Source organism: Coregonus lavaretus (genome assembly GCF_964263955.1).
Source record: "Coregonus lavaretus genome assembly, chromosome: 8".
Classification (NCBI taxonomy): Eukaryota; Metazoa; Chordata; class Actinopteri; order Salmoniformes; family Salmonidae; genus Coregonus; species Coregonus lavaretus.
In genome coordinates this window covers 61,644,652-61,666,451 of record NC_139995.1, presented here as the reverse complement: position 1 = coordinate 61,666,451, position 21,800 = coordinate 61,644,652, and the positions used below count along the sequence as shown (strand labels likewise).

The 21,800-nt window shown below is 42.7% G+C and overlaps 1 protein-coding gene across 1 annotated transcript in view; it reads right to left on the bottom strand.

Annotated features, from left to right (window-relative positions):
* The window catches only part of ptpdc1a (protein tyrosine phosphatase domain containing 1a), a 138,792-nt gene that overhangs the window by 21,536 nt on the left and 95,456 nt on the right, over positions 1-21,800 (bottom strand). The window contains 1 exon segment of the mRNA XM_084167146.1: positions 6,631-6,768. Within this exon segment, the coding sequence (XP_084023272.1) occupies positions 6,631-6,768 (138 nt within the window).

Genomic DNA, 21,800 nt, shown 5'->3' with positions numbered 1-21,800 from the left:
ACAGAAACACCTGGTAAACACAGTAACACACCATTAACACACCTGGTTAACACAGTAACACGCCAGGTAAACACAGTAACACACCTGGTAAACACATTTACACACCTGGTAAACACATTTACACACCTGGTAAACACAGTAACACATCAGGTAAACACAGTAACACACCTGGTAAACACATTTACACACCTGGTAAACACATTTACACACCTGTTAAACACAGTAACACATCAGGTAAACACAGTAACACCTGAATTGCATGTCTCACAGTAACACACCTGGTAAACACAGTAACACACCTGGTAAACACAGAAACACCTGGTAAACACAGTAACACACCTGGTAAACAGAGTAACACACCTGGTAAACACATTTACACACCTGGTAAACACAGAAACACCTGGTAAACACAGTAACACACCATTAACACACCTGGTTAACATAGAAACACGCCAGGTAAACACAGTAACACGCCAGGTAAACACAGTAACACACCTGGTAAACACATTTACACACCTGGTAAACACATTTACACACCTGGTAAACACAGTAACACACCTGGTAAACACAGTAACACACCTGGTAAACACATTTACACACCTGGTAAACACAGAAACACCTGGTAAACACAGAAACACACCTGGTAAACACAGAAACACCTGGTAAACACAGTAACACACCATTAACACACCTGGTAAACACAGAAACACCTGGTAAACACAGTAACACACCATTAACACACCTGGTTACCATAGAAACACACCTGGTAAACACAATAACACGCCAGGTAAACACAGTAACACACCTGGTACCCACATTTACACACCTGGTAAACACAGTAACACACCAGGTAAACGCAGTAACACCTGAATTGCATGTCTCACAGTAACACACCTGGTAAACACAGTAACACACGTGGTAAACACATTTACACAACTGGTAAACACAGAAACACCTGGTAAACACAGTAACACACCATTAACACACCTGGTTAACATAGAAACACGCCAGGTAAACAAAGTAACACGCCAGGTAAACACAGTAACACACCTGGTAAACACATTTACACACCTGGTAAACACATTTACACACCTGGTAAACACAGAAACACCTGGTAAACACAGTAACACACCTGGTAAACAGAGTAACACACCTGGTAAACACATTTACACACCTGGTAAACACAGAAACACCTGGTAAACACAGTAACACACCATTAACACACCTGGTTAACATAGAAACACGCCAGGTAAACACAGTAACACGCCAGGTAAACACAGTAACACACCTGGTAAACACATTTACACACCTGGTAAACACATTTACACACCTGGTAAACACAGTAACACGCCAGGTAAACACAGTAACACACCTGGTAAACACATTTACACACCTGGTAAACACAGAAACACCTGGTAAACACAGAAACACACCTGGTAAACACAGAAACACCTGGTAAACACAGTAACACACCATTAACACACCTGGTAAACACAGAAACACCTGGTAAACACAGTAACACACCATTAACACACCTGGTTACCATAGAAACACACCTGGTAAACACAATAACACGCCAGGTAAACACAGTAACACACCTGGTACCCACATTTACACACCTGGTAAACACAGTAACACACCAGGTAAACACAGTAACACCTGAATTGCATGTCTCACAGTAACACACCTGGTAAACACAGTAACACACCTGGTAAACACATTTACACAACTGGTAAACACAGAAACACCTGAATTGCATGTCTCACAGTAGCACACCTGGTAAACACAGTAACACACCTGGTAAACACAGTAACACACCTGGTAAACACAGAAACACCTGGTAAACACAGTAACACACCAGGTTAACACAGTAACACACCAGGTAAACACAGTAACACACCTGGTAAACACAGAAACACCTGGTAAACACAGTAACACACCAGGTTAACACAGTAACACACCAGGTAAACACAGTAACACACCTGGTAAACACAGTAACACACCAGGTAAACACAGTAACACACCTGGTAAACACAGTAACACACCAGGTAAACACAGTAACACACCAGGTAAACACAGTAACACACCTGGTAAACACAGAAACACCTGGTAAACACAGTAACACACCAGGTTAACACAGTAACACACCAGGTAAACACAGTAACACACCTGGTAAACACAGAAACACCTGGTAAACACAGTAACACACCAGGTTAACACACCAGGTAAACACAGTAACACACCTGGTAAACACAGTAACACACCTGGTAAACACAGTTACACACCTGGTAAACACAGTAACACACCTGGTAAACACAGTAACACACCTGGTAAACACAGTTACACACCTGGTAAACACAGTAACACACCAGGTAAACACAGTAACACACCAGGTAAACACAGTAACACACCTGGTAAACACAGTAACACACCTGGTAAACACAGTTACACACCTGGTAAACACAGTAACACACCAGGTAAACACAGTAACACACCAGGTAAACACAGTAACACACCTGGTAAACACAGTTACACACCTGGTAAACACAGTAACACACCTGGTAAACACAGTTACACACCTGGTAAACACAGTAACACACCTGGTAAACAGAGTAACACACCTAGAACTCAACCAGGGACATGCTTGTAGCCGTAGTGCGGCAGATAGCCTAGCGGTAAAGAGCGTTGGGCCAGTCACCGAAAGGTCACTAGTTCGAATGCCAGAGCCAACAACATGAAGAATATGCCAATGTGCCCTTGAGCAAGGCACTAATTATTAGTAGTAACATGCTTAGAACAAATCTACTACTAATCAAATGTGACCGACAGCATTGATTTGGTCTTATGTAGCTAAATTTGAAATTATGTTTTTTACATTGGATAAAAGTAGAGACTCAGAGCTACAAAATAAACCATTTGATTAAATGATGGTTTACACAACCTGCCATCCCCAGCCTATTATAATGTACCTGTCCTGTACCTGCCATCCCCAGCCTATTATAAATCAAATCAAATCAAATCAAATCAAATCAAATTTTATTGGTCACATGCGCCGAATACAACAGGTGCAGACATTACAGTGAAATGCTTACTTACAGCCCTTAACCAACAGTGCATTTATTTTAAACAAAAAAGTAAGAATAAAACAACAACAAAAAAGTGTTGAGAAAAAAGAGCAGAAGTAAAATAAAGTGACAGTAGGGAGGCTATATATACAGTAAAATAAAGTGACAGTAGGGAGGCTATATATACAGGGGGGTACCGTACCGTTGCATAGTCAATGTGCGGGGGCACCGGCTAGTTAAGGTAGTTGAGGTAATATGTACATGTGGGTAGAGTTAAAGTGACTATGCATAAATACTTAACAGAGTAGCAGCAGCGTAAAAAGGAGGGGGTGGGGGGGCAGTGCAAATAGTCCGGGTAGCCATGATTAGCTGTTCAGGAGTCTTATGGCTTGGGGGTAGAAGCTGTTGAGAAGTCTTTTGGACCTAGACTTGGCACTCCGGTACCGCTTGCCGTGCGGTAGCAGAGAGAACAGTCTATGACTAGGGTGGCTGGAGTCTTTGACAATTTTGAGGGCCTTCCTCTGACACCGCCTGGTATAGAGGTCCTGGATGGCAGGGAGCTTTGCCCCAGTGATGTACTGGGCCGTACGCACTACCCTCTGTAGTGCCTTGCGGTCAGAGGCCAAGCAGTTGCCATACCAGGCGGTGATGCAACCAGTCAGGATGCTCTCGATGGTGCAGCTGTAGAATTTTTTGAGGATCTGAGGACCCATGCCAAATCTTTTTAGTCTCCTGAGGGGGAATAGGCTTTGTCGTGCCCTCTTCACGACTGTCTTGGTGTGTTTGGACCATGATAGTTCGTTGGTGATGTGGACACCAAGAAACTTGAAGCTCTCAACCTGTTCCACTACAGCCCCGTCGATGAGAATGGGGGCGTGCTCAGTCCTCTTTTTTTTCCTGTAGTCCACAATCATCTCCTTTGTCTTGGTCACGTTGAGGGAGAGGTTGTTGTCCTGGCACCACACGGCCAGATCTCTGACCTCCTCCCTATAGGCTGTCTCATCGTTGTCGGTGATCAGGCCTACCACTGTTGTGTCGTCGGCAAACTTAATGATGGTGTTGGAGTCGTGCCTGGCCATGCAGTCATGGGTGAACAGAGAGTACAGGAAGGGACTGAGCACGCACCCCTGAGGGGCCCCCGTGTTGAGGATCAGTGTGGCAGATGTGTTGTTACCTACCCTTACCACCTGGGGGCGGCCCGACAGGAAGTCCAGGATCCAGTTGCAGAGGGAGGTGTTTAGTCCCAGGATCCTTAGCTTAGTGATGAGCTTAGAGGGCACTATGGTGTTGAATGCTGAGCTGTAGTCAATGAATAGCATTCTCACGTAGGTGTTCCTCTTGTCCAGGTGGGAAAGGGCAGTGTGGAGTGCGATAGAGATTGCATCATCTGTGGATCTGTTGGGGCGGTATGCAAATTGGAGTGGGTCTAGGGTTTCTGGGATTATGCTGTTGATGTGAGCCATGACCAGTCTTTCAAAGCACTTCATGGCTACAGACGTCAGTGCTACGGGTCGGTAGTCATTTAGGCAGGTTATCTTAGAGTTCTTGGGCACGGGGACTATGGTGGTCTGCTTGAAACATGTTGGTATTACAGACTCAGTCAGGGACATGTTGAAAATGTCAGTGAAGACACTTGCCAGTTGGTCAGCACATGCTCGGAGTACACGTCCTGGTAATCCGTCTGGCCCTGCGGCCTTGTGAATGTTGACCTGCTTAAAAGTCTTACTCACATCGGCTACGGAGAGCGTGATCACATAGTCGTCCGGAACAGCTGGTGCTCTCATGCATGCTTCAGTGTTGCTTGCCTCGAAGCGAGCATAGAAGTGGTTTAGCTCGTCTGGTAGGCTTGTGTCACTGGGCAGCTCGCGGCTGTGCTTCCCTTTGTAGTCTGTAATAGTTTTCAAGCCCTGCCACATCCGACGAGCGTCAGAGCCAGTGTAGTATGATTCAATCTTAGACCTGTATTGACTCTTTGCCTGTTTGATGGTTCGTCGGAGGTCATAGCGGGATTTCTTATAAGCGTCCGGGTTAGAGTCCCGTTCCTTGAAAGCGGCAGCTCTACCCTTTAGCTCAGTGCGGATGTTTCCTGTAATCCATGGCTTCTGGTTGGGGTATGTACGTACGGTCACTGTGGGGATGACATCATCGATGCACTTATTGATGAAGCCAGTGACTGATGTGGTGTACTCCTCAATGCTGTCTGAAGAATCCCGGAACATGTTCCAGTCTGTGCTAGCAAAACAGTCCTGTAGCTTAGCATCTGCGTCATCTGACCACTTTTTTATTAGCCGAATCACTGGTGCTTCCTGCTTCAGTTTTTGCTTATAAGCAGGAATCAGGAGGATAGAGTTATGGTCAGATTTGCCAAATGGAGGGCGAGGGAGAGCTTTGTATGCGTCTCTGTGTGTGGAGTAAAGGTGGTCTAGAGTTTTTTCCCCTCTGGTTGCACATTTAACATGCTGGTAGAAATGAGGTAGAACGGATTTAAGTTTCCCTGCATTAAAGTCCCCGGCTACTAGGAGCGCTGCATCTGGATGAGCGTTTTCCTGTTGATTAATGGCCTTGTACAACTCATTCAGTGCAATCTTAATGCCAGCATTGGTTTGTGGTGGTAAATAGACAGCTATGAAAAATATAGATGAAAACTCTCTTGGTAAATAGTGTGGTCTACAGCTTATCATAAGATACTCTACCTCAGGCGAGCAAAACCTCGAGACTTCCTTAGTATTTGATTTTGTGCACCAGCTGTTGTTTACAAATATACACAGACCGCCGCCCCTTGTCTTACCAGAGTCAGACGTTCTGTCCTGCCGATGTAGCGTATAGCCTGCTAGCTGAATGTTGTCATTGTTGTCGTTCAGCCACGACTCCGTGAAACATAAGATATTACAGTTTTTAATGTCCCGTTGGTAGGATAACCGTAATCTTAAATCGTCAATTTTATTCTCAAAAGATTGAACGTTGGCTAATAGGATTGATGGGAGAGGCAGTTTACTCGTTCGCCGTCGGATCCTTACAAGGCACCCGGATCTGCGTCCACGATATCTCCGTCTCTTCCTCACGCGAATGACGGGGATCTGGGCCTTGTTGGGTGTCTGTAGAATATCCTTCGCGAACGCCTCGTTGAAGAAAAAGTATTCGTCCAATGCGAGGTGAGTAATCGCTGTCCTGATATCCAGAAGCTCTCTTTGGTTATAAGAGACGATGGCAGAAACATTATGTACAAAATAAATTACAAATAACGCGGAAAAACACACATAATAGTACAATTGGTTAGAGGGCTGTAAAACGGCAGCCATCTTCTTCCGGCGCTGTTCTATATAACGTACCTGTCCTGTACCTGTCCTGTACCTGCCATCCCCAGCCTATTATAACGTACCTGTCCTGTACCTGCCATCCCCAGCCTATTATAACGTACCTGTCCTGTACCTGCCATCCCCAGCCTATTATAACGTACCTGTCCTGTACCTGTCCTCCCAAGCCCTTATAATGTTCCTGTCCTGTTCTGCCCAGCCATGTGACTTTATAGGTTGTGTGATGTTATGATTGGGTAGATTTGATGTACCTGTTCTCCCTAGGCCGGCGTGACAATGCACGGCCATCTTTCCCTCCTGGACGGCGAAAGACATCACCTTGACCATGTCCAGTATAGTTGTTAGGGACGCCACGCCGTAGTCCTTCCAGCCAAAGTTATAGAAATAAACTGGAAACAGAGCAAAGAAAAGATGACGTCTCACAGGATGCACTAGAACATCCCAGTTGGCACCCTATTTCCTATATAATGAAACTACTGGCCAAAGCAGAGCACTATTTCGGAAATAGGGGGCCAACTGGGATGCAGGGGAACATTAACTATAATCTACACCAACGCTGTGTCATACATTATGACAATATGAAAATACATTGTTAAAAAGAAGGACGCCTGTGAAATAAATATAGTTTCATCCAAAAAGTCACTGTATCTTTTTCTGTGTTCAATTGATTCAATCTGAAGAATGGTGTTCACAATATGACACAGGACAGGAAGACATCTGACACAGGAAGACATCTGACACAGAACAGGAAGACATCTGACACAGAACAGGAAGACATCTGACACAGAACAGGAAGACAGGAGAGCATGCGAGCAGTATACACTACTACAGACTCTCACTATACAGACTCTCACTATACAGACTCTCACTATACAGACTCTCACTATACAGACTCTCACTATACAGACTCTCACTATACAGACGCTCAGTACTACAGACTCTCACTATACAGACTCTCACTATACAGACTCTCACTATACAGACTCTCACTATACAGACTCTCACTATACAGACTCTCACTATACAGACTCTCAGTACTACAGACTCTCACTATACAGACTCTCACTATACAGACTCTCACTATACAGACTCTCACTATACAGACTCTCAGTACTACAGACTCTCAGTACTACAGACTCTCACTATACAGACTCTCACTATACAGACTCTCAGTACTACAGACTCTCAGTACTACAGACTCTCACTATACAGACTCTCAGTACTACAGACTCTCACTATACAGACTCTCAGTACTACAGACTCTCACTATACAGACTCTCAGTACTACAGACTCTCACTATACAGAGCATCACTATACAGACTCTCACTATACAGACTCTCACTATACAGACTCTCACTATACAGAGCATCACTATACAGAGCATCACTATACAGACTCTCACTATACAGACTCTCACTATACAGACTCTCACTATACAGACTCTCACTATACAGACTCTCACTATACAGACTCTCAGTACTACAGACTCTCACTATACAGACTCTCACTATACAGACTCTCAGTACTACAGACTCTCACTATACAGACTCTCACTATACAGACTCTCAGTACTACAGACTCTCACTATACAGACTCTCACTATACAGACTCTCACTATACAGACTCTCAGTACTACAGACTCTCACTATACAGACTCTCACTATACAGACTCTCACTATACAGACTCTCACTATACAGACTCTCAGTACTACAGACTCTCACTATACAGACTCTCACTATACACTCTCACTATACAGACTCTCACTATACAGACTCTCACTAAACAGACTCTCACTAAACAGACTCTCAGTACTACAGACTCTCACTATACAGACTCTCACTATACAGACTCTCACTAAACAGACTCTCAGTACTACAGACTCTCACTATACAGACTCTCACTATACAGACTCTCACTAAACAGACTCTCACTATACAGACTCTCAGTACTACAGACTCTCACTATACAGACTCTCACTATACAGACTCTCACTATACAGACTCTCAGTACTACAGACTCTCACTATACAGACTCTCACTATACAGACTCTCAGTACTACAGACTCTCAGTACTACAGACTCTCACTATACAGACTCTCACTATACAGACACTCACTATACAGACTCTCACTATAGAGACTCTCACTATACAGACTCTCACTACACAGACTCTCACTACACAGACTCTCACTATACAGACTCTCACTATAGAGACTCTCACTATACAGACTCTCACTACACAGACTCTCACTACACAGACTCTCACTATACAGACTCTCAGTACTACAGACTCTCAGTACTACAGACTCTCACTATACAGACTCTCACTACACAGACTCTCACTATACAGACTCTCACTATACAGACTCTCACTACACAGACTCTCACTACACAGACTCTCAGTACTACAGACTCTCACTATACAGACTCTCACTATACAGACTCTCACTATACAGACTCTCACTATACAGACTCTCAGTACTACAGACTCTCAGTACTACAGACTCTCACTACACAGACTCTCACTACACATACTCTCACTATACAGACTCTCAGTACTACAGACTCTCACTATACAGACTCTCAGTACTACAGACTCTCAGTACTACAGACTCTCACTATACAGACTCTCACTATACAGACTCTCACTATACAGACTCTCACTACACAGACTCTCACTACACAGACTCTCACTACACAGACTCTCACTACACAGACTCTCAGTACTACAGACTCTCACTATACAGACTCTCACTATACAGACTCTCACTATACAGACTCTCACTATACAGACTCTCACTAAACAGACTCTCAGTACTACAGACTCTCACTATACAGACTCTCACTATACAGACTCTCACTAAACAGACTCTCAGTACTACAGACTCTCACTATACAGACTCTCACTATACAGACTCTCACTAAACAGACTCTCACTATACAGACTCTCAGTACTACAGACTCTCACTATACAGACTCTCACTATACAGACTCTCAGTACTACAGACTCTCACTATACAGACTCTCACTATACAGACTCTCAGTACTACAGACTCTCAGTACTACAGACTCTCACTATACAGACTCTCACTATACAGACACTCACTATACAGACTCTCACTATAGAGACTCTCACTATACAGACTCTCACTACACAGACTCTCACTACACAGACTCTCACTATACATACTCTCACTATAGAGACTCTCACTATACAGACTCTCACTACACAGACTCTCACTACACAGACTCTCACTATACAGACTCTCACTATACAGACTCTCAGTACTACAGACTCTCAGTACTACAGACTCTCACTATACAGACTCTCACTACACAGACTCTCACTATACAGACTCTCACTATACAGACTCTCACTACACAGACTCTCACTACACAGACTCTCAGTACTACAGACTCTCACTATACAGACTCTCACTATACAGACTCTCACTATACAGACTCTCACTATACAGACTCTCAGTACTACAGACTCTCAGTACTACAGACTCTCACTACACAGACTCTCACTACACATACTCTCACTATACAGACTCTCAGTACTACAGACTCTCACTATACAGACTCTCAGTACTACAGACTCTCAGTACTACAGACTCTCAGTACTACAGACTCTCACTATACAGACTCTCACTATACAGACTCTCACTATACAGACTCTCACTACACAGACTCTCACTACACAGACTCTCACTACACAGACTCTCACTACACATACTCTCACTATACAGACTCTCAGTACTACAGACTCTCACTATACAGACTCTCACTACACAGACTCTCACTATACAGACTCTCACTACACAGACTCTCACTACACATACTCTCACTATACAGACTCTCAGTACTACAGACTCTCACTATACAGACTCTCACTACACAGACTCTCACTATACAGACTCTCAGTACTACAGACTCTCAGTACTACAGACTCTCAGTACTACAGACTCTCAGTACTACAGACTCTCACTATACAGACTCTCACTATACAGACTCTCACTATACAGACTCTCACTACACAGACTCTCACTATACAGACTCTCACTATACAGACTCTCAGTACTACAGACTCTCACTATACAGACTCTCAGTACTACAGACTCTCACTATACAGACTCTCACTATACAGACTCTCACTATACAGACTCTCAGTACTACAGACTCTCACTACACAGACTCTCAGTACTACAGACTCTCACTATACAGACTCTCACTATACAGACTCTCAGTACTACAGACTCTCACTATACAGACTCTCAGTACTACAGACTCTCACTATACAGACTCTCACTATACAGACTCTCACTATACAGACTCTCAGTACTACAGACTCTCACTATACAGACTCTCACTATACAGACTCTCACTATACAGGCTCTCAGTACTACAGAATCTCACTATACAGACTCTCACTATACAGACTCTCACTATACAGACTCTCAGTACTACAGACACTCACTATACAGACTCTCACTATACAGACTCTCACTATACAGACTCTCACTATACAGACTCTCACTATACAGAATCTCACTATACAGACTCTCACTATACAGACTCTCACTATACAGACTCTCAGTACTACAGACACTCACTATACAGACTCTCACTATACAGACTCTCACTATACAGACTCTCAGTACTACAGACTCTCACTATACAGACTCTCACTATACAGACTCTCAGTACTACAGACTCTCACTATACAGACTCTCAGTACTACAGACTCTCACTATACAGACTCTCACTATACAGACTCTCACTATACAGACTCTCAGTACTACAGAATCTCAGTACTACAGACTCTCACTATACAGACTCTCACTATACAGACTCTCAGTACTACAGACTCTCAGTACTACAGACTCTCACTATACAGACTCTCACTATACAGACTCTCACTATACAGACTCTCACTATACAGACTCTCAGTACTACAGACTCTCAGTACTACAGACTCTCACTATACAGACTCTCACTATACAGACTCTCACTATACAGACTCTCAGTACTACAGACTCTCAGTACTACAGACTCTCAGTACTACAGACTCTCACTATACAGACTCTCAGTACTACAGACTCTCACTATACAGACTCTCAGTACTACAGACTCTCACTATACAGACTCTCAGTACTACAGACTCTCACTATACAGACTCTCACTATACAGACTCTCAGTACTACAGACTCTCACTATACAGACTCTCAGTACTACAGACTCTCAGTACTACAGACTCTCAGTATACAGACTCTCAGTACTACAGACTCTCACTATACAGACTCTCACTATACAGACTCACACTATACAGACTCTCAGTACTACAGACTCTCACTATACAGACTCTCAGTACTACAGACTCTCACTATACAGACTCTCAGTACTACAGACTCTCACTATACAGACTCTCAGTACTACAGACTCTCACTATACAGACGCTCACTAAACAGACTCTCACTATACAGACTCTCACTATACAGACTCTCAGTACTACAGACTCTCAGTACTACAGACTCTCACTACACAGACTCTCACTACACATACTCTCACTATACAGACTCTCAGTACTACAGACTCTCACTATACAGACTCTCAGTACTACAGACTCTCAGTACTACAGACTCTCAGTACTACAGACTCTCACTATACAGACTCTCACTATACAGACTCTCACTATACAGACTCTCACTACACAGACTCTCACTACACAGACTCTCACTACACAGACTCTCACTACACATACTCTCACTATACAGACTCTCAGTACTACAGACTCTCACTATACAGACTCTCACTACACAGACTCTCACTATACAGACTCTCACTACACAGACTCTCACTACACATACTCTCACTATACAGACTCTCAGTACTACAGACTCTCACTATACAGACTCTCACTACACAGACTCTCACTATACAGACTCTCAGTACTACAGACTCTCAGTACTACAGACTCTCAGTACTACAGACTCTCACTATACAGACTCTCACTATACAGACTCTCACTATACAGACTCTCACTATACAGACTCTCACTATACAGACTCTCAGTACTACAGACTCTCAGTACTACAGACTCTCACTATACAGACTCTCAGTACTACAGACTCTCACTATACAGACTCTCAGTACTACAGACTCTCACTATACAGACTCTCACTATACAGACTCTCACTATACAGACTCTCAGTACTACAGACTCTCAGTACTACAGACTCTCACTACACAGACTCTCAGTACTACAGACTCTCACTATACAGACTCTCACTATACAGACTCTCAGTACTACAGACTCTCACTATACAGACTCTCAGTACTACAGACTCTCACTATACAGACTCTCAGTACTACAGACTCTCACTATACAGACTCTCACTATACAGACTCTCACTATACAGACTCTCAGTACTACAGACTCTCACTATACAGACTCTCACTATACAGACTCTCACTATACAGGCTCTCAGTACTACAGACTCTCACTATACAGACTCTCACTATACAGACTCTCACTATACAGACTCTCAGTACTACAGACACTCACTATACAGACTCTCACTATACAGACTCTCACTATACAGACTCTCACTATACAGACTCTCACTATACAGACTCTCACTATACAGACTCTCAGTACTACAGACACTCACTATACAGACTCTCACTATACAGACTCTCACTATACAGACTCTCAGTACTACAGACTCTCACTATACAGACTCTCAGTACTACAGACTCTCACTATACAGACTCTCACTATACAGACTCTCAGTACTACAGACTCTCAGTACTACAGACTCTCAGTACTACAGACTCTCACTATACAGACTCTCACTAAACAGACTCTCACTATACAGACTCTCACTATACAGACTCTCAGTACTACAGACTCTCAGTACTACAGACTCTCACTACACAGACTCTCACTACACATACTCTCACTATACAGACTCTCAGTACTACAGACTCTCACTATACAGACTCTCAGTACTACAGACTCTCAGTACTACAGACTCTCAGTACTACAGACTCTCACTATACAGACTCTCACTATACAGACTCTCACTATACAGACTCTCACTACACAGACTCTCACTACACAGACTCTCACTACACAGACTCTCACTACACATACTCTCACTATACAGACTCTCAGTACTACAGACTCTCACTATACAGACTCTCACTACACAGACTCTCACTATACAGACTCTCACTACACAGACTCTCACTACACATACTCTCACTATACAGACTCTCAGTACTACAGACTCTCACTATACAGACTCTCACTACACAGACTCTCACTATACAGACTCTCAGTACTACAGACTCTCAGTACTACAGACTCTCAGTACTACAGACTCTCACTATACAGACTCTCACTATACAGACTCTCACTATACAGACTCTCACTATACAGACTCTCACTATACAGACTCTCACTATACAGACTCTCAGTACTACAGACTCTCACTATACAGACTCTCAGTACTACAGACTCTCACTATACAGACTCTCAGTACTACAGACTCTCACTATACAGACTCTCACTATACAGACTCTCACTATACAGACTCTCAGTACTACAGACACTCACTATACAGACTCTCACTATACAGACTCTCACTATACAGACTCTCACTATACAGACTCTCACTATACAGAATCTCACTATACAGACTCTCACTATACAGACTCTCACTATACAGACTCTCAGTACTACAGACACTCACTATACAGACTCTCACTATACAGACTCTCACTATACAGACTCTCAGTACTACAGACTCTCACTATACAGACTCTCACTATACAGACTCTCAGTACTACAGACTCTCACTATACAGACTCTCAGTACTACAGACTCTCACTATACAGACTCTCACTATACAGACTCTCACTATACAGACTCTCAGTACTACAGAATCTCAGTACTACAGACTCTCACTATACAGACTCTCACTATACAGACTCTCAGTACTACAGACTCTCAGTACTACAGACTCTCACTATACAGACTCTCACTATACAGACTCTCACTATACAGACTCTCACTATACAGACTCTCAGTACTACAGACTCTCAGTACTACAGACTCTCACTATACAGACTCTCACTATACAGACTCTCACTATACAGACTCTCAGTACTACAGACTCTCAGTACTACAGACTCTCAGTACTACAGACTCTCACTATACAGACTCTCAGTACTACAGACTCTCACTATACAGACTCTCAGTACTACAGACTCTCACTATACAGACTCTCAGTACTACAGACTCTCACTATACAGACTCTCACTATACAGACTCTCAGTACTACAGACTCTCACTATACAGACTCTCAGTACTACAGACTCTCAGTACTACAGACTCTCAGTATACAGACTCTCAGTACTACAGACTCTCACTATACAGACTCTCACTATACAGACTCACACTATACAGACTCTCAGTACTACAGACTCTCACTATACAGACTCTCAGTACTACAGACTCTCACTATACAGACTCTCAGTACTACAGACTCTCACTATACAGACTCTCAGTACTACAGACTCTCACTATACAGACGCTCACTAAACAGACTCTCACTATACAGACTCTCACTATACAGACTCTCAGTACTACAGACTCTCAGTACTACAGACTCTCACTACACAGACTCTCACTACACATACTCTCACTATACAGACTCTCAGTACTACAGACTCTCACTATACAGACTCTCAGTACTACAGACTCTCAGTACTACAGACTCTCAGTACTACAGACTCTCACTATACAGACTCTCACTATACAGACTCTCACTATACAGACTCTCACTACACAGACTCTCACTACACAGACTCTCACTACACAGACTCTCACTACACATACTCTCACTATACAGACTCTCAGTACTACAGACTCTCACTATACAGACTCTCACTACACAGACTCTCACTATACAGACTCTCACTACACAGACTCTCACTACACATACTCTCACTATACAGACTCTCAGTACTACAGACTCTCACTATACAGACTCTCACTACACAGACTCTCACTATACAGACTCTCAGTACTACAGACTCTCAGTACTACAGACTCTCAGTACTACAGACTCTCACTATACAGACTCTCACTATACAGACTCTCACTATACAGACTCTCACTATACAGACTCTCACTATACAGACTCTCAGTACTACAGACTCTCAGTACTACAGACTCTCACTATACAGACTCTCAGTACTACAGACTCTCACTATACAGACTCTCAGTACTACAGACTCTCACTATACAGACTCTCACTATACAGACTCTCACTATACAGACTCTCAGTACTACAGACTCTCAGTACTACAGACTCTCACTACACAGACTCTCAGTACTACAGACTCTCACTATACAGACTCTCACTATACAGACTCTCAGTACTACAGACTCTCACTATACAGACTCTCAGTACTACAGACTCTCACTATACAGACTCTCAGTACTACAGACTCTCACTATACAGACTCTCACTATACAGACTCTCACTATACAGACTCTCAGTACTACAGACTCTCACTATACAGACTCTCACTATACAGACTCTCACTATACAGGCTCTCAGTACTACAGACTCTCACTATACAGACTCTCACTATACAGACTCTCACTATACAGACTCTCAGTACTACAGACACTCACTATACAGACTCTCACTATACAGACTCTCACTATACAGACTCTCACTATACAGACTCTCACTATACAGACTCTCACTATACAGACTCTCAGTACTACAGACACTCACTATACAGACTCTCACTATACAGACTCTCAGTACTACAGACTCTCACTATACAGACTCTCAGTACTACAGACTCTCACTATACAGACTCTCACTATACAGACTCTCAGTACTACAGACTCTCAGTACTACAGACTCTCAGTACTACAGACTCTCACTATACAGACTCTCACTAAACAGACTCTCACTATACAGACTCTCACTATACAGACTCTCAGTACTACAGACTCTCAGTACTACAGACTCTCACTACACAGACTCTCACTACACATACTCTCACTATACAGACTCTCAGTACTACAGACTCTCACTATACAGACTCTCAGTACTACAGACTCTCAGTACTACAGACTCTCAGTACTACAGACTCTCACTATACAGACTCTCACTATACAGACTCTCACTATACAGACTCTCACTACACAGACTCTCACTACACAGACTCTCACTACACAGACTCTCACTACACATACTCTCACTATACAGACTCTCAGTACTACAGACTCTCACTATACAGACTCTCACTACACAGACTCTCACTATACAGACTCTCACTACACAGACTCTCACTACACATACTCTCACTATACAGACTCTCAGTACTACAGACTCTCACTATACAGACTCTCACTACACAGACTCTCACTATACAGACTCTCAGTACTACAGACTCTCAGTACTACAGACTCTCAGTACTACAGACTCTCACTATACAGACTCTCACTATACAGACTCTCACTATACAGACTCTCACTATACAGACTCTCACTATACAGACTCTCACTATACAGACTCTCAGTACTACAGACTCTCACTATACAGACTCTCAGTACTACAGACTCTCACTATACAGACTCTCAGTACTACAGACTCTCACTATACAGACTCTCACTATACAGACTCTCACTATACAGACTCTCAGTACTACAGACTCTCAGTACTACAGACTCTCACTACACAGACTCTCAGTACTACAGACTCTCACTATACAGACTCTCACTATACAGACTCTCAGTACTACAGACTCTCACTATACAGACTCTCAGTACTACAGACTCTCACTATACAGACTCTCAGTACTACAGACTCTCACTATACAGACTCTCACTATACAGACTCTCACTATACAGACTCTCAGTACTACAGACTCTCACTATACAGACTCTCACTATACAGACTCTCACTATACAGGCTCTCAGTACTACAGACTCTCACTATACAGACTCTCACTATACAGACTCTCACTATACAGACTCTCAGTACTACAGACACTCACTATACAGACTCTCACTATACAGACTCTCACTATACAGACTCTCACTATACAGACTCTCACTATACAGACTCTCACTATACAGACTCTCACTATACAGACTCTCACTATACAGACTCTCACTATACAGACTCTCAGTACTACAGACACTCACTATACAGACTCTCACTATACAGACTCTCACTATACAGACTCTCAGTACTACAGACTCTCACTATACAGACTCTCACTATACAGACTCTCAGTACTACAGACTCTCACTATACAGACTCTCAGTACTACAGACTCTCACTATACAGACTCTCACTATACAGACTCTCACTATACAGACTCTCAGTACTACAGAATCTCAGTACTACAGACTCTCACTATACAGACTCTCACTATAAAGACTCTCAGTACTACAGACTCTCAGTACTACAGACTCTCACTATACAGACTCTCACTATACAGACTCTCACTATACAGACTCTCACTATACAGACTCTCAGTACTACAGACTCTCAGTACTACAGACTCTCACTATACAGACTCTCACTATACAGACTCTCACTATACAGACTCTCAGTACTACAGACTCTCAGTACTACAGACTCTCAGTACTACAGACTCTCACTATACAGACTCTCAGTACTACAGACTCTCACTATACAGACTCTCAGTACTACAGACTCTCACTATACAGACTCTCAGTACTACAGACTCTCACTATACAGACTCTCACTATACAGACTCTCAGTACTACAGACTCTCACTATACAGACTCTCAGTACTACAGACTCTCAGTACTACAGACTCTCAGTATACAGACTCTCAGTACTACAGACTCTCACTATACAGACTCTCACTATACAGACTCACACTATACAGACTCTCAGTACTACAGACTCTCACTATACAGACTCTCAGTACTACAGACTCTCACTATACAGACTCTCACTATACAGACTCTCAGTACTACAGACTCTCACTATACAGACTCTCAGTACTACAGACTCTCAGTACTACAGACTCTCAGTACTACAGACTCTCACTATACAGACTCTCAGTACTACAGACTCTCACTATACAGACTCTCAGTACTACAGACTCTCACTATACAGACTCTCAGTACTACAGACTCTCACTATACAGACTCTCAGTACTACAGACTCTCACTATACAGACTCTCACTATACAGACTCTCAGTACTACAGACTCTCACTATACAGACTCTCAGTACTACAGACTCTCAGTACTACAGACTCTCAGTATACAGACTCTCAGTACTACAGACTCTCACTATACAGACTCTCACTATACAGACTCACACTATACAGACTCTCAGTACTACAGACTCTCACTATACAGACTCTCAGTACTACAGACTCTCACTATACAGACTCTCACTATACAGACTCTCAGTACTACAGACTCTCACTATACAGACTCTCAGTACTACAGACTCTCAGTACTACAGACTCTCAGTACTACAGACTCTCACTATACAGACTCTCACTATACAGACTCACACTATACAGACTCTCAGTACTACAGACTCTCAGTATACAGACTCTCACTATACAGACTCTCACTATACAGACTCTCACTATACAGACTCTCACTATACAGACTCTCACTATACAGACTCTCAGTACTACAGACTCGCACTATACAGACTCTCACTATACAGACTCTCACTATACAGACTCTCACTATACAGACTCTCACTATACAGACTCTCAGTACTACAGACTCTCAGTACTACAGACTCTCACTATACAGACTCTCACTACACAGACTCTCACTATACAGACTCTCACTATACAGACTCTCAGTACTACAGACTCTCAGTACTACAGACTCTCACTATACAGACTCTCACTACACAGACTCTCACTATACAGACTCTCACTATACAGACTCTCAGTACTACAGACTCTCACTATACAGACTCTCAGTACTACAGACTCTCACTATACAGACTCTCACTATACAGACTCTCAGTACTACAGACTCGCACTATACAGACTCTCACTATACAGACTCTCACTATACAGACTCTCACTATACAGACTCTCAGTACTACAGACTCTCAGTACTACAGACTCTCACTATACAGACTCTCACTATACAGACTCTCAGTACTACAGACTCTCACTATACAGACTCTCAGTACTACAGAATCTCACTATACAGACTCTCACTATACAGACTCTCACTATACAGACTCTCACTATACAGACTCTCAGTACTACAGACTCTCAGTACTACAGACTCTCAGTACTACAGACTCTCAGTACTACAGACTCTCAGTACTACAGACTCTCACTATAGGTACCATGACAGTATAGACTTAGGGCCCCCATACTCAAGTGACGGACCAGAACGGGGTCATTACGGACCTTGGGTCCTGACTATCAATTTTGATTTTTTTGTGGGGGGTTACTCGGTCAGGCTTCGGCCCCTGGTATCATATAAACAAGCATAAGACATGGATGAATCTGCCTGACTACTGCTACGGTACTATAGACTACTGCTACAGTACTATAGACTACTGCTACAGTACTATAGACTACTGCTACAGTACTATAGACTAATGCCTGCTACAGTACTATAGACTACTGCCTGCTAAAGTACTATAGACTACTGCTACAGTACTATAGACTACTGCTACAGAACTATAGACTACTGCTACAGTACTATAGACTACTGCTACAGTACTATAGACTAATGTCTGCTACAGTACTATAGACTACTGCTACAGTACTATAGACTACTGCTACAGAACTATAGACTACTGCTACAGTACTATAGACTACTGCTACAGTACTATAGACTACTGCCTGCTAAAGTACTATAGACTACTGCTACAGTACTATAGACTACTGCTACAGTACTATAGACTACTGCTACAGAACTATAGACTACTGCTACAGTACTATAGACTACTGCTACAGTACTATAGACTACTGCCTACTACAGTATTATAGAATACTGCTTCAGTATTATAGACTACTGCTACAGTACTATAGACTACTGCCTGCTACAGTACTATAGACTACTGCCTGCTACAGTACTATATACTACTGCCTGCTACAGTACTATAGACTACTTCTACAGTACTAGAGACTACTGCTTGCTACAGTACTATAGACTACTGCCTGCTACAGTACTATAGACTACTGCCTGCTACAGTACTATAGACTACTGCCTGCTACAGTACTATAGACTACTGGATGCTACAGTACTATAGACTACTGCTACAGTACTATAGACTACTGCCTGCTACAGTACTATAGACTACTGCCTGCTACAGTACTATAGACTACTGCTACAGTACTATAGACTACTGCCTGCTACAGTACTATAGACTACTGCCTGCTACGGTACTATAGACTACTGCTACAGTACTATAGACTACTGGCTGCTACAGTACTATAGACTACTGGCTGCTACAGTACTATAGACTACTGCCTGCTACAGTACTATAGACTACTGCTACAGTACTATAGACTACTGCCTGCTAAGGTACTATAGACTACTGCCTGCTACAGTACTATATACTACTGCTACAGTACTATAGACTACTGCCTGCTACAGTACTATAGACTACTGCCTGCTACAGTACTATAGACTACTGCTACAGTACTATAGACTACTGCTACAGTACTATAGACTACTGCCTGCTACAGTACTATAGACTACTGCTACAGTACAATAGACTACTGCCTGCTACAGTACTATAGACTACTGCTACATTACTATAGACTACTGCTACATTACTATAGACTACTGCTACAGTACTATAGACTACTGCTACATTACTATAGACTACTGCTACAGTACTATAGACTACTGCCTGCTACAGTACTATAGACTACTGCTACAGTACTATAGACTACTGCCTGCTACAGTACTATAGACTACTGCTACAGTACTATAGACTACTGCCTGCTACAGTACTATAGACTACTGCTACATTACTATAGACTACTGCTACAGTACAATAGACTACTGCCTGCTACAGTACTATAGACTACTGCTACAGTACTATAGACTACTGCCTGCTACAGTACTATAGACTACTGCTACAGTACAATAGACTACTGCCTGCTACAGTACTATAGACTACTGCTACAGAACTATAGACTACTGCTACAGTACTATAGACTACTGCTACAGTACTATAGACTACTGCTACAGTACTATAGACTACTGCTACAGTACTATAGACTACTGCTACAGTACTATAGACTACTGCCTGCTACAGTACTATTGCCTGCTACAGTACTATAGACTACTGCTACAGTACTATAGACTACTGCTACAGTACTATAGACTACTGCTACA